The 14,903-nt window shown below is 30.2% G+C and overlaps 6 protein-coding genes across 6 annotated transcripts; 3 read left to right on the plus strand and 3 right to left on the minus strand.

The window, feature by feature from the left end:
- Positions 1 to 1,165: 1,165 nt before the first annotated feature.
- GO595_005670 (peptidylprolyl isomerase) lies at positions 1,166 to 1,789 on the minus strand (the record flags this gene model as incomplete). The annotated part of the gene is made up of 1 exon (XM_067918938.1): positions 1,166 to 1,789. The coding sequence occupies one exon, from the start codon at positions 1,787 to 1,789 to the stop codon at positions 1,166 to 1,168; it is 624 nt and encodes a 207-aa protein (XP_067774165.1).
- A 3,234-nt stretch (positions 1,790 to 5,023) lies between these two features.
- On the plus strand, positions 5,024 to 6,469 carry GO595_005671 (F-box-like/WD repeat-containing protein TBL1X; the record flags this gene model as incomplete). The annotated part of the gene is made up of 1 exon (XM_067918939.1): positions 5,024 to 6,469. The coding sequence occupies one exon, from the start codon at positions 5,024 to 5,026 to the stop codon at positions 6,467 to 6,469; it is 1,446 nt and encodes a 481-aa protein (XP_067774166.1).
- Positions 6,470 to 6,955: 486 nt separating this feature from the next.
- GO595_005672 (uncharacterized protein) lies at positions 6,956 to 8,002 on the minus strand (the record flags this gene model as incomplete). The annotated part of the gene is made up of 1 exon (XM_067918940.1): positions 6,956 to 8,002. One exon carries the CDS (start codon positions 8,000 to 8,002, stop codon positions 6,956 to 6,958), a length of 1,047 nt encoding a protein of 348 aa, XP_067774167.1.
- Positions 8,003 to 8,101: 99 nt separating this feature from the next.
- Positions 8,102 to 9,142, minus strand: GO595_005673 (Nucleoporin autopeptidase; the record flags this gene model as incomplete). Its single annotated transcript, XM_067918941.1, has 1 exon — positions 8,102 to 9,142. One exon carries the CDS (start codon positions 9,140 to 9,142, stop codon positions 8,102 to 8,104), a length of 1,041 nt encoding a protein of 346 aa, XP_067774168.1.
- Positions 9,143 to 9,311: 169 nt separating this feature from the next.
- GO595_005674 (protein phosphatase 2C) lies at positions 9,312 to 10,106 on the plus strand (the record flags this gene model as incomplete). Its single annotated transcript, XM_067918943.1, has 1 exon — positions 9,312 to 10,106. The coding sequence occupies one exon, from the start codon at positions 9,312 to 9,314 to the stop codon at positions 10,104 to 10,106; it is 795 nt and encodes a 264-aa protein (XP_067774169.1).
- Positions 10,107 to 10,734: 628 nt separating this feature from the next.
- Positions 10,735 to 12,741, plus strand: GO595_005675 (S9 family peptidase; the record flags this gene model as incomplete). The annotated part of the gene is made up of 1 exon (XM_067918944.1): positions 10,735 to 12,741. One exon carries the CDS (start codon positions 10,735 to 10,737, stop codon positions 12,739 to 12,741), a length of 2,007 nt encoding a protein of 668 aa, XP_067774170.1.
- Positions 12,742 to 14,903: the final 2,162 nt, after the last annotated feature.

The following is a 14,903-nucleotide window of genomic DNA, read 5'->3' on the forward strand; positions in this document are numbered from 1 at the left end:
TTTAATGTTTTTTATATTGATTGTATATTTTAATATATTAATTGGATTTTATTCAAATTGTTTAAAACATCACTTATGAATGCATCTGATATTGGAAATATTTCATTAGTTAAAATACTTTTAAAACAAAAAGATTTTAATATTAATGCTAAAGATTTTTTTATAATTTCATTTAAAATTTATTTTAACAATTTGATATTAATAAATAATATTTGGAAATATTTTAAATAATAATGGACAGCACTTATGTATGCATCACGATATTCTAACCCAAAAATAGTTAAATTGCTTCTTGAACAAGAAGGAATTGATATTAATGCTAAAAATATTTATTTATTATGGCTAATGTTTATTATAAAATATTTAATGTTTTGAAATAATATTTGGAAATTATTGAAATTATTTGATACAGCACTTATGCTTGCTTCCGAGTATGGATTTATTAAAAGAGCTAAATTACTTTTAGATAAAGGAATTGATATTAATGTTAAAAACCTTTTTTTGTTGAATATAAAACTTATTATAATAACTTGATATTTAAAAATAATAATTGGTAGTTATCTATATCATTTAAAACAGCTCTTAATCTAGCAACTGAAAATGGTCATAAGGAAATAGTTAAATTGCTTCTTGAACAAAAAAGGATAAATACAAACATTCAAGATGTTAGTATAATAAAATCAATGCTTATATCTTTGATTTAATCTTTTAAAATATTATATGGAATTAATTAAAATAATATAATACAGCATTTACATCTGATTCTAATGTAAAGAAAATTGTAAAAGTTACAGGGTTAGCATTTCTTGTATTTGCTATAGTCAAGAATATTAAATGAACTATATATATATTTGTTAGAATCTTGTTGAAAAAAAGTACAAAATTTGTTTTAAATTTAGGATTTAATCATCATCAAACCAAAATCATTGCTCACATACAATTGTTTTGTTATATTTTTGGCTTAACAATTTTTTATATTTTAAAACAGAAAATTTTAATTAATAAAAAACCTTTTTTTTTTTCTTAAAGATTCAAGTAATATCGCATAGTATTTTACTACAAATATAAGAATTGTTAAAATATTTAAAATTAAATAAGAAAAATATATAAATTTCTTATTAAATAAGAAAAATATATAAATTATTTTGATGATAAAATCGATAATTTAATAAACTTCGCATCCTCCCTTTTTGCTCTTTGATTTCTTCTTATGATGCTTTTTTAGTGAAGGAGGAACATTTTCGCTTGCTGACTTCCCTCCGACTTCTCCGCATTCTGAAATGATGATGTTGGCGGTTGTCGCTCCTTTTCCTTCTGTTCCATACTTTTCAATATCTCGAATTACTTCCATACCCTCAACAACACGTCCGAAAACGACATGCTTTCCATCCAAATGTGGCTTTGGTGAATATGTAATGAAAAATTGTGATCGATTTTTGTTTGGTCCAGAATTGGCCATTGAAAGTACTCCTTCTCCATCGTGTTTCAATGTGAAATTTTCATCATCAAAGAATTGAGGTCCATAAATGGATTCACCGCCAGTTCCATTTCCATTAACAAAATCACCTCCTTGTGCAACAAAACCAGGGATAATTCTATGAATTTTACATCCTTTATAGCACAGCCATTTCCCACAATTACCAATGCCTTTTTCTCCAGTGCAAAGACATCTAAAATTTTCAGCTGTCTTCGGCACAACATCCGCCCTTAACTCCATAATAACTTTTCCAACATCTTTCCCATTGACACTGATTTCAAAATAAACTTTCGGATTTTCCTTTGTTTCCATTTTTCAAAAAAGTGACAAAATAACGATATTTCGAAAAAAGAAACAGAACCAAAATGCATCAAAAGCAACAACAATCAGAAATCTCAAAACAAATGGAAAACAATTACAACTCTCAAAAACATAATCTTTGGTTTGGATATAGATAATTTTGCTCAATCATCGAATTTTATTATCAATATATTAATAGTAATAATTTTGATATATATTTGAGATTATTACAAGAAATTGAAAAATATGAAGAAAATAATAAAATCAACACAAAAATAATAAATTTATTTTCTCAATTTCTACTTAAAGAAAACACACAAGAATCATTTTATTTACTTGATCATGTAATTAAGTATAATTTACTTGAATCAAAAATCATTCAAAATATATTTAAACCATTTTTTGTTCATATTAATCAAGATAAATCAGATAAATATGAATCTTTATTTGATCAAGAAAATATTTCTTATGACGAACTTTCAAAGAATGATTTTGAACTTCATAAGCAATCAATTAAAGAAGTACATAATCCAAAAGAAATTGTAAAAATAATTCGAAATGATGAAATAGAAAAACTTCAAGAAATATCATCACAAAATGAATTCGATTTTAATCAAATAATTCCAAAATCACTTTATGAAAGATGCTCATTTATAAATGAAGAAAATGTTACATTAATTGATTATGCAGCATTTTTTTCTTCTGTTAAATGTTTTAAATATTTACTTATGAATGGCTCTAAAGTAAATAATACAGGTAAATATGCAATTGCAGGTGGAAATCTTGAAATTATTCATCTATGTGAACAGAATCATTCATCATTTAAAGATGCATATGAAGCAGCAATTATATTCCATCGAAATAAAATTTTTCAATATCTTTATGAAAATAAAATTAAACATACTTCTCCATCTCTATGAATACTTTTGGTACAACCTTGAAACCTTAGACAAACTATTATCATTACGCAGAATAACATATAATTTTTTAAAAATTTCTCTCGATATCGAATTGGTTGAAAGCATTAATAAATTCGAATTAGATACAGAAAGCACATGAGTAATGAATTGTGACTAAAATTGTTCCACTTTGTATCTATAAAATTTATCAATAGTTTCCAACCATTTACACAATATTTGAATGAACACATAATATTTTAACTTTTTATTTCATTTTCTAAAATAAAATAATTATTCGAGTTTTTGTTTTTTCAAAGCTTTATTTAAAAGTGAAAATTCCCATCACTTCAAACCGTTCATGAAAACATAGAATAAGATGGTTATATATAAATATTTAAACCTATGTGCAGATTGGTTAAGTTCATATGAATCTAAAATATGTTACAATAAGAAACCAATACAACATTCATACACATACAAAGCAGATGGATTTTTCTATTTTTCCAAATTTAAAATGATATGAATTTTTTTTTCATTTAAATATTTTTACTATAAAATCCACAAAAGAGCAAATACGTAAACTTAACATTGTTCATGTGTGAACTAAAATGAAAAAATTAACTCCACGCCAGAAACAAATATTTCCCGTGAACCAGAGAGCTAAAAAAATAATTTAATATGTTGTGCATATTTTTTTTGGTTTTTCATCTTTAGGAGATCTCATCATTCTGATTAAAGTAGAAAACATTACATAGATATTTATGTTTTCCTTAGCAGAAGTTTCAAAGAAGTTTGCCCCAAATTTTTTTGCAAGTATTTTACCTTGAAATTGAGATATTATCCTTTGATCTTCGAGATCACACTTGTTTCCACATATAACAAGTGGTATTTGATTTCCTCTTTCTTTAACAATATCTGTACATAGACGTTCTGCATTTTCGAACGAATAGGGAAAATCTATCGAGTACATTACGATAAAACCATTAGCTTCCGAAAACATCTTTTTCCTGAACTCAAAATAATCATCGCTTCTATCACCAAAATAAAAGAAAAGTTTCGTATTTACATTATCAACCAATAAAGTATGCTCATATATATAATCATCAATTGTAGGATCAAAAACATCATATTTAAGTTTTCTTAGGATTGATCTTGCGCCAGATACACTTTGTCCACGAATGACAACTAGATATTCCTCCATGCTGTGTCAGTCATAACGGTTTTTTAAGTTCTGTTTCTATCGAAAAAAATGGCTTTTTGAATACTTTTGATCGGTAAATGAGCTTTAACAAACACAAATATCTTGGACAAAAATCGGAGTTCAAAAGTAAAACATTGATCTTTGAAATTTAATATTATATATAAAATTTAAACAAATTTGAGGAAATATTTAAAATATCTTGAAATTAATTTGATACTCATATTGGAAAACATCATCTACATAACTACAACACAATGGCTAACCTAATACCCTCGCTTAGTATTGGTATATAAATATATATATATATATAAATATCGCATTATTTAATTTCTTTGGTTTTTTCCTTATTATTACATTCACTTATGAAACATGACGAAAGGCATTTCATATAGTTTTGCTCAAATGCTCAAAAAAATTCAAGAAATTATTCATTTTTTTTTCTGATTATTTAATGCCTTCCATCATCAAAGTTAATGCTAAAATCTCATGAGAAGAATTTGTTACCCAAAAAAATATCTGGAAATTAATTTAATGCTCATTTTGATAAAAATCGACTACATCAATAAACCACAATGAAGAGTGGTATGTATATATTTTTTGTATTCGAATTAAAAAAAAACATATAGAGAAATGAAAAAACCATGTAAAGCTCAGTCAGAAGGGCTCATTAGCTAATCAAATGTAGATAACATTTACTGAATTTTATTATGGGATCAACTTTGATTTTAAGGAGTTTTTCAAAATTAATCAAGATTATAAAAATGGATAATTTTTGAATTTAAAACCCAATGTTTATTATTGATTTATTCTATAAATTAACATCGAAGTCTCTTGTGATTTTCCTGTATTCACATTTATAATTTTGTATACATTACAAAATAAACCATTCAATAAATATCAATTTCATACCATTATTAGATATTATATTATTATAAAAATATTATAAGATACAGCATGAACAAATTCAATCAATATAGAAACATTATCTTAAGTGAAAAAAGCTTAAAGAGCGTTGATGCCTTTTATCAATTATTCTTTTTACTAAATAAATTCAAGTGTGCAAGAAAGACAAAAAATAATATTTGGTAAACGTTTACCTCTTTCTTAACAAAGCTTGTCAATTTCCTTAAACAAGAAGAAATGTCTATGACAGCAGACGAAGTAAACTTTCTTATTAGACGTTATCTTCAAGAGTCAGGCTACCAACACACTGCTTTTATGTTTGGTAGTGAAGCCATGTTAGATCAAACAAATTTTAGTAATATTGATCTCCCACCACAAGCTCTTATCACCATTCTCAAGAAAGGTATGTTATACATGCAACTTGAGAAAGGCATTAATGAACGTGCACGTACCGAAGATTCACCTGAAAACATCATAATTTCAATAATAGATGCAATCAAAAATAAAGAGCCCATACGTCCACCTTCACGTCAAGCGCCCAAATCCCGTCAATCCAGTCAACAATCCCAGCATTCGGCGCCTCAAACACAAACTCTTGAAATCAAGCCCAGCTCCATAATATCACTTCGCGGGCATTATGGCGAAGTATTTTGTGGTTCCTGGAGTCCGGATGGCCAATACTTTGCCTCAGGCTCATCTGATGCCACAGCCATTATCTGGGAGTTTCAAAATAATCATTATCAATCACACACAGTATTAGATCATGCCTCTCAACAAAGCCGTTCAGACAAAGACATCGCTGCGCTTTGCTGGAACTCCACCGGTACGCTTTTAGCCACCGGTTGTTTCGATGGTACATCTCGCATCTGGACCAACCATGGCGAACTTAAGTTTGTTCTTCAGCGCCACACGGACTCCATCTTCACAGTGCAATTCTCACCCAACGACGAGTATCTAGCGACGGGTTCTAGCGATACGAAAGTCATCATATGGCAAGTCAGCAGCGGGGAAATTGTCCAAACGTTTACACATCACACGTCGCGTGTCACTGACATCTCGTGGCTCGACAACAAAACGTTTGCGACTTCCTCGAGCGACTTAAAAATCTGCGTCTGTAACATTGGGAACCAAAAGCCGATTTTCACATTGCAAGGACACACTAACGACATCAATAAAATATGCTGGGACCCTACGAAGCGTTTGTTAGCTTCGTGTTCCGATGATACCACGATACGTATTTGGCGGCCGTATGATCGAATGATGCCAATACTTTTGCAAGGGCATACTGATCATGTATATTCTATCTGTTGGTTACCTAATAATAATAATTTTAATAGTAATAATGGAGGTAATAATAATCGAATTATTGCTTCCGCTTCTTTTGATTTTACAATTAGGATTTGGGATATACAAAACCATTCGTGTGTAATGTGCTTGAATAGACATAAGGCGGCTGTTTATACTTTGTCGTTTTCACCAAATGGTAAATATTTGGTGTCTGGTGGATCTGATAGCAAATTGTGCTTCTGGAGAATGAACGACGGGAATTTGGTCGCTGAATGTACAATGAGCGGTGGTGTCTTCGAGGCGCAATGGAATAATAGTGGAAATTGCGTGGCTGCTTGTCTGTCCGATGCAACCGTGGCGATAATTCCAGATGATGTTATTAAGGAATTGGATAAAAAATAAAATATTTGTATGTTAAGAAATCTAAAAAATGTATTGTTTTGGAAAGGATTGAAATTCATTAAATGTTTATGATGAAATTTTATTGTAATCAGAAGTGTTATAATCGAATACAGGATAATTATAAAGGAAGAACTTTAACATATAATTTTATTTTATGTATTTGTTATTAACTGAATGATTTAAAGATAAGAAAAAGATATTTGTATATGAATCAAAATTTCCTTATATTCATGTTGTTATAAAAACAGTTTATGAACTATTATTTTTATGTTTGTAGAAGATCTTTAACAAATTTCATCATGATCAAATGTATAATATTAGAATCAATAGGATACAATTTTATACCTAAATCGGATCTATTTTCGAATCTTTCTTTCATTCTTTATATAAATCCTTTGAACAAACAATAGTAAAAAATTTTAGAAAATGATTTCATTTTATTGAAAAAAACAATTATATAACAATAACATTTATTCGATTTATTTTTCATTCGGCGTCTATATCAAACTTATGTAAAATGGACAGTAACTTTCTATTGAATTCAGGTGATTCTTTTGGTTTAACTTTTTTCATTTTTTTCATTTCGATTTCGATTTTCTTTTTTTCTTTTTCCTCTTTTTCTTTTTTCCTTTTGCTCACTAATTCCTTTGCGTTTTCCCGTAACTTTGGGTCCGATTGAAACTTAGGATGGAACGTGAACACTTCTTCGTTCGTATTATTTTTAGGTTTTGCGCGTGGTTTGTTTCCGATTTCTTTTAATATTTGTTTACTTCGCTTCGACACGTACGATTTGATGACAAATATTTTCTCTGTTTTAGGAGGAGGTGGTGTTAATGCCTTTGTGTAATTACTTTTTTCTTGGCGCGCAAGAAATTCGTTGTATTCTTGCGAATGAATTTTTTTGGTTTCGTTCGACGAAATCAAATTATCAAATGAGCGATTTTTGTATGCAGGTACACTAGACTCGATATAATGAACAAGTTCATTGTTGTTTCGTGGAGGAGTCGTAGTTAACATTTCTTTTTTGGTATCTGTTGCTGTTTTGGATTTGTGAATTTGTTGATGTGGTTCGTCATTTTTGGTTGTGTCATCTTGATTCGTTGTAACTAAGTTGTCAAATGAATGTTCTTGATATTTTGGAATATTTGTTTCGATAAATTGAACAAGTTCATTACTATTTGATGAAGCAGACGATGATAAAGAATTTTGTTTTTCAAATACCTCAGAACCACCAGATATTTGGAGTTTTGTTTTTGGTTTAGAAGGAGTTTCTTTTTGTTCATTATTTTTATTAGATGGAACTAAATTATCTAATGAATGGTCTTGATATGTTGGAACACTTTCTTCAATAAATTGAGCAAGTTCACTACTATTTGAAGATGAAAACTCTTGATCTTCGTTTAATTCATAATCTCCTGAAATCTGTAGTTTAACTTTTTTCTTTGGAATGTCTGAATATGCCTCTTCTTCTTCGTCGTCAAATGAAAGTGAAATTGCTTCACTAACATCATCCAGACTTTCTTTAGATGACATTATTTTCCGCTAAACGGCGGATTGGCAAAAAAGAAACAGTTCAAAAAATATGACATATTTACTTTTATTCAAATCTAAATTTAGTTCAGATCAAAAATTTCATTTTGAAGGGCTATCTGCAAGCGTTGTTTGGATTGCGGCGACTTGTTTCTCCAATTTCTTTGTTGCAGTCTCCAATGTATTTAATGCCTTGAAGTTACATTCGAGAATTTTTGTAATTGATGACAATGAATTCTTATCAATTGACATGTGGTTAACATTTCTACTCTGATTTGCTCTTTTGGCTTTGTTTTTAAGGTCTTCTATCTTTGATTTCAATCTTGGTTCATCCATCTGTCTTTTTTTGAGTAACTGATTCATCTCTTCTTCAGTTTGGTTTAACTCTGGATATTGGTGGAGAACGTCCTCCATCTCAACAACTTCCATCAAGAGCTGGTTGATAGTATTTGAGTTCTGTCGAAGTTTTTCAAATGATCCTTGTAATTCTGTTGAGTAAAAAGAAGACATTTCTCGAAGTTTTGTTTGGACAAGCTTCATCCTTTCTGTAAGGGCATCACCAATTGCTTTTTGAGTTTCGTATCGATTGTGTAATTCTGTAAACCCATATACTGGATGTGGCGCTAAATGTTCTGGATCAGGAGCTTCACGGCAGATGTTGGTCCAATCTTGCTGCATGATATTTTCTGGACATGTGGGATAATTTTGACCTGCTTTGTTATAGAATATAAAACAAAATTTGTAAGAAGGAGAATCCTTAGTATATGAATTAAGTAATTTCCAGATGCGCTTGAAGAGATCATCGTCTTGAATTACTGATGCATTTTGGGTTTTGGTTTGTGTGCCAGTAAAACTACCCCAACTAGTTTTTTGTTGTGAACCAAACGCTCCTTTGTTTGTACCAAATCCACCTGTATTACTTGTACCAAATCCACCTATATTACTTGTACCAAATCCACCTGTATTACTTGTACCAAATCCACCTGTATTACTTGTACCAAATGCACCTGTACTACTTGTACCAAATCCACCTGTATTACTTGTACCAAACCCACCTGTATTACTTGTACCAAATCCACCTGTATTACTTGTACCAAATCCACCTGTATTACTTGTACCAAATCCACTTGTGCTACCAAACATTGTTTATTGGAGGGCTTCCTGTTTCTTAAGAATTTTTTTCAATGTATACCTGGTCAAATCATCTCGAGTTTTTTTTGAGTTTTGAGTGATGTTCACAAAAAGTTTATTCTGATACAAAAGTTTATTCTGACAAAAAAATTTGAAAGGCAACAGTTATCGTTAACAAACGATGGTGATAAGCGCCAGAAGAAAGGTTCAGGAAAAACATTTCTTCCTTCAAGGGAAGCAAATATTTCCGGGTGGCCATGCAGAAGCAACTGGTAAACGTCCAACAATGGAAGATGCAGCAACAATTATTGGAGAATTTTCTGGACCAAACACTCAATTTTATGGCGTTTTTGATGGACACGGAAGTGCAGAGCCATCACGTTTTGCTGCACAAAAACTCCCCTCATTAATTTCTGATAAGTTATCAAAGAACATCGACATTAAAGAATCCATCGTAAGTTCAATTAAAGAACTCAACGAAACTGCTGTTGAAAAATGGCGAACCAGTGGTACTACAGTTGCTATAGTTATCATCATGAATAATAAATTATATACAGCCAATGTTGGCGACACGAGAATCATCTTAGTTCAAAACGGTATTGCCAAACGACTCTCTCAAGATCATAAAATCTCTGATCCTAATGAACAAAAATCTGTATGTGATCGAGGTGGAGTCATTTTCCAAGATCGAGTGAATGGAATCCTTGCCTTAAGCCGTGCAGTTGGAGATGGCAACATTGCAGACTGTATTTCTTGCGAACCTTTCATTAACGAATCTGATTTTGACGATAACTGTAGTTTGATCATTGCATGTGATGGCGTTTGGGACGTAATGGAGGACCAAGAAGCAGCCGAGATCCTTTGCAGTGCTTCTGATGCAGCAGCGGCGGCTCGAGCAATCAAGGAAAAAGCAATTCAAAAAGGTACACAAGATAATGTAACTGTAATCTGCGTTACTCTCAAGCCAAAAGAATAAAATACCATTATATTGGTTAAGCTTTTATTTACTACAACACCAAAATGAACCTTTTACGAAATAGGTTCAACTAAGTAATTATTATTGAGATGGCGTAGAAGTTTATGTGTTATACCTTCAAAACAATCAGAGCTAAGATGTAATGGACTGATGTTATAGTAGCTGATTTAAATCATCAATTGGTGGAAATTAAATGGTACAAATCTTCTTTTTAGCTTGATAAAGTTGTATATTTGTTGAATGAATATACGATTAATTTGAATGTTTAACATGGCAAAATGCTTTGTTTATTTGTCATTACTATTGCAACTTAAAGGTTGCAATGATTTGGAAGAAATACATTTCCATAAAAATCATTGAAATAAAAAATTATTATTCTTAAAAGAAAACGAATCCCATGAAAACAAAAAGAAATTAAGCAAATGTTTGGAAACCAAATAAGAATTTTATTATCTAAATGAGTAATTCTTTTTTTCCAAAGTTGAAAAAGACAGTTTTTATCACTTCATCTCACAACCGTCACATTGTGCATCGTTCCTGACAATTTTGATTCAATTTCCCATTGTTCAACAACCGTTGACTGCCAACCGACATTATGAAAGCCAGCCTCTTCATTCTGTCACTCGTGATGACATTAACATCCAGTGCAGGCGTCCTGACACCCGAGATCCTTTGGTCAATGGGTCGTCTTGGAGATGTAGCAGTTTCACCCGATAATACAAAAATTGCATATGCTATTAGTAATTATAGCGTCGCAGAGAACAGTGGTCGTAGCTCTATCTACGTTATGAATGCTGATGGTACAGGTAATGTACAAATTACTGATGGAACATATTCAGAAAGCACACCTAGATGGATTAAACAAGGAACTAAGATTGCCTATCTTTCCAGCGAAAGTGGTCAATCACAAGTATGGGAAATGAATCCAGATGGTACAGAACGTAAGCAACTTTCTCATCATGAAGGAGATATTGAAGGATATGCTTTTTCACCAGACGGCACCAAACTTCTTTACATCTCTCAAGTTAAGACAGTTCAAACCACCGTTGATAAATATCCAGATCTTCCTTTATCCAGTGGAAGAATTATCACAGATCTTGCGTATAAGCATTGGGATGAATGGGTTACCACAGCTCCACATCCATTCATTGGTGATTTTGATGGCAACACCGTCACCAATGTTATTGATATAATGGAAGGTGAACCTTATGAAAGTCCAAACAAGCCATGGGGTGGCATTGAAATGCTTGGCTGGAGTCCAGCGTCTGACAAAGTTGCCTATACCAGCCGTAAGAAGACAGGTATGGCCTATGCCTTTTCAACCAATTCCGACATTTACATTTATGACATTGCCACAAAGAAGACCACAGACATCACAACTGACAACAAAGGCTATGACACCAATCCACAATATTCACCCGACGGCAAGTTCATTGCATGGCTCAGCATGGAACGCGACGGTTATGAAGCCGATCAAAACCGCCTCATGATCATGAACATTGAAACCAATGAAAAGCGCTTTGTCAGTAAGTCTTTTGAGTCCAATGTTGATCAATTTGTATGGAGTTCTGATAGCAGCAAGATTTATTTTGTTGGCGTATGGCATGGAGAAAGTCATATTTATATCATTGATCTCAAAGACAATGATAAACTTACCCAATTAACAGATGGGATGTATGATTATATATCCGTATCATTATTTGGTGACAAGTTACTTGCCAAACGTCAATCGATGAGTATGGCAGATGAATTTTATTCAGTAGAAACTACTCGTACCACCGAAGCATCTGCCAAAGTCACACAATTATCATTCATTAACAAACATATCTATGATTCTTTAACCTTTGGTAAAGTCGAAGGCAAATGGATGACGACTACAGACAACAAGCAAATGTTAGTCTGGGTAATATATCCACCAAACTTTGATCCCAAACTTAAATATCCGACATTACTCTTCTGTGAAGGCGGTCCACAAACGCCAGTTAGTCAAGCGTGGAGTTATCGCTGGAATTACCAAATCATGGCCGCCAACAATTACATTGTTGTTGCACCAAATCGCCGCGGATTACCGGGCTTTGGAATGGAATGGTTAGAAGAGATCAGTGGCGATTACGGAGGCCAATGCATGAGAGATTTATTAACAGCAATCGACACAATGGCGAAAGAGTCATATGTCGATTCGGATAAATTAGGTTGCGTTGGCGCAAGCTTCGGTGGTTACTCAGTGTATTGGTTAGCAGGGCATCACGAGAAACGATTCAAGGCATTCATCGCACACGACGGAATATTCAACGTGGAAATGCAATATTTGGAAACTGAAGAGAAATGGTTCGTGAATTGGGACTTAGGAGGTGCGTATTGGGAAAAGAATAATACAATTGCACAAAGATCTTACGAAAACTCGCCGCATAAATTCGTTGATAAATGGGATACGCCAATCCTTTGTATACATGGCGAAAAAGATTACCGAATATTGGCAAACCACGCGATGGCCGCATTCGACGCAGCAATAATTAGAGGAGTTCCAGCAGAGCTACTCATATTCCCTGATGAAAATCATTGGGTGTTGAAGCCACAAAACGGAATGCTTTGGCAAAGAACATTCTTTGAATGGTTGGATAAATGGCTCAAGTAAAAAGATGAAATTTTATATTTTTCGATATAGAAATTTATATAAATTTTAGATGAAGTACGAACAGATTCAAACAAAAATTTAATTGGTTTGTTGTTTGTTTATTTGATCATTTACTTTGATGAAATGCTTATTCAGAGAAATTATTTTTCGTTATATAAGGAAATTTAATGAATTTGTTGTTTGTTTATTTGATCATTTACTTTGATGAAATGCTTATTTAGAGAAATTATTTTTCGTTATATAAGGAAATTTAATGAATTTGTTGTTTGTTTATTTGATCATTTACTTTGATGAAATGCTTATTTAGAGAAATTATTTTTCGTTATATAAGGAAATTTAATGAATTTGTTGTTTGTTTATTTGATCATTTACTTTGATGAAATGCTTATTCAGAGAAATTATTTTTCGTTATATAAGGAAATTTAATGAATTTGTTGTTTGTTTATTTGATCATTTACTTTGATGAAATGCTTATTTAGAGAAATTATTTTTCGTTATATAAGGAAATTTACATTTATATATTGAAATATGTAATTTTAATCGCAATCATAAGTGCTGTACCAAATTTTCAAACAAACAGAATATCGAAACAAAAATAGTTAAAACAAATTTTAAATAGAATAAAATTCATGTAAACCAAAATTCTGCAAACCCAGTGAAACCAGAAAAGTTATACCCCTTTCTAAATCAATGTTTCACTTTGTGGTTTTCATCATGAAGTGTTTCATATCTATTTCAATTCTTGCATGTTTATGTACAAAAATGATAAATATTTTGAATTTTAGAAAAACAGTTTATAAAAATTTTTTATTTATATTTTTCTAGTAAATTTATGATTTCACTATTTCCCTTTTTTAATGCATGTGTAAAAGTTGTTTCATTTAATCATAATAAATTCCAAATTATATTTTATGATTTTAATTATTTAAGAGCAAATAAAAATGAAATATTTTAATATCACATATATTTATATCAAGATTATCTTTTTTTAATAGTAATTTAATAACTTTTATTCTTTCATTTTCAATGGCTTTTATAAGTGCTGTTTTAATAAATATAAATAAATTCCAAATATTATATCGAAATCCAAAATAATTTATATAAATATTATTTGAAAAATATATAAATTTTTAGCATTAATATCAATTCCTTCTTGTTCAAGAAGTAATTTAACTATTTTTGTGTGACCATTTTCAGATGCATTAATAAGTGCTGTATCAAATTCTTTAAATAATTTCCAAATATTATTTTGAAATATAAAATTATTAAAATAAATTTTTAAATAAAACAGATAAATATCTTTAGCATTAATATCAATTCCTTCTTGTTCAAGAAGTAATTTAACTATTTTTGTGTGACCATTTTCAGATGCAAATATAAGTGCTGTTTGAAATAATTTAAATAATTTCCAAATATTATTTTGAAATATAAAATTATTAAAATAAATTTTTAAATAAAACAGATAAATATCTTTAGCATTAATATCAATTCCTTCTTGTTCAAGAAGTAATTTAACTAGTTTTATATGTCCATTTTCAGATGCAAATATAAGTGCTGTTTGAAATAATTTAAATAATTTCCAAATATTATTTTGAAATATAAAATTATTAAAATAAATTTTAAATAAAACAGATAAATATCTTTAGCATTAATATCAATTCCTTCTTGTTCAAGAAGTAATTTAACTATTTTTGTGTGACCATTTTCAGATGCATTAATAAGTGCTGTATCAAATTCTTTAAATAATTTCCAAATATTATTTTGAAATATAAAATTATTAAAATAAATTTTAAATAAAACAGATAAATATCTTTAGCATTAATATCAATTCCTTCTTGTTCAAGAAGTAATTTAACTATTTTTATATGTCCATTTTCAGATGCAAATATAAGTGCTGTTTGAAATAATTTAAATAATTTCCAAATATTATTTTGAAATATAAAATTATTAAAATAAATTTTAAATAAAACAGATAAATATCTTTAGCATTAATATCAATTCCTTCTTGTTCAAGAAGTAATTTAACTATTTTTTTGTGACCATTTTCAGATGCAAATATAAGTGCTGTTTGAAATAATTTAAATAATTTCCAAATATTATTTTGAAATATAAAATTATTAAAATAAATTTTAAATAAAACAGATAAATATCTTTAGCATTAA

Source organism: Histomonas meleagridis (genome assembly GCF_020186115.1).
Source record: "Histomonas meleagridis strain 2922-C6/04-10x chromosome Unknown contig_37, whole genome shotgun sequence".
NCBI classification, from domain to species: domain Eukaryota; phylum Parabasalia; order Tritrichomonadida; family Dientamoebidae; genus Histomonas; species Histomonas meleagridis.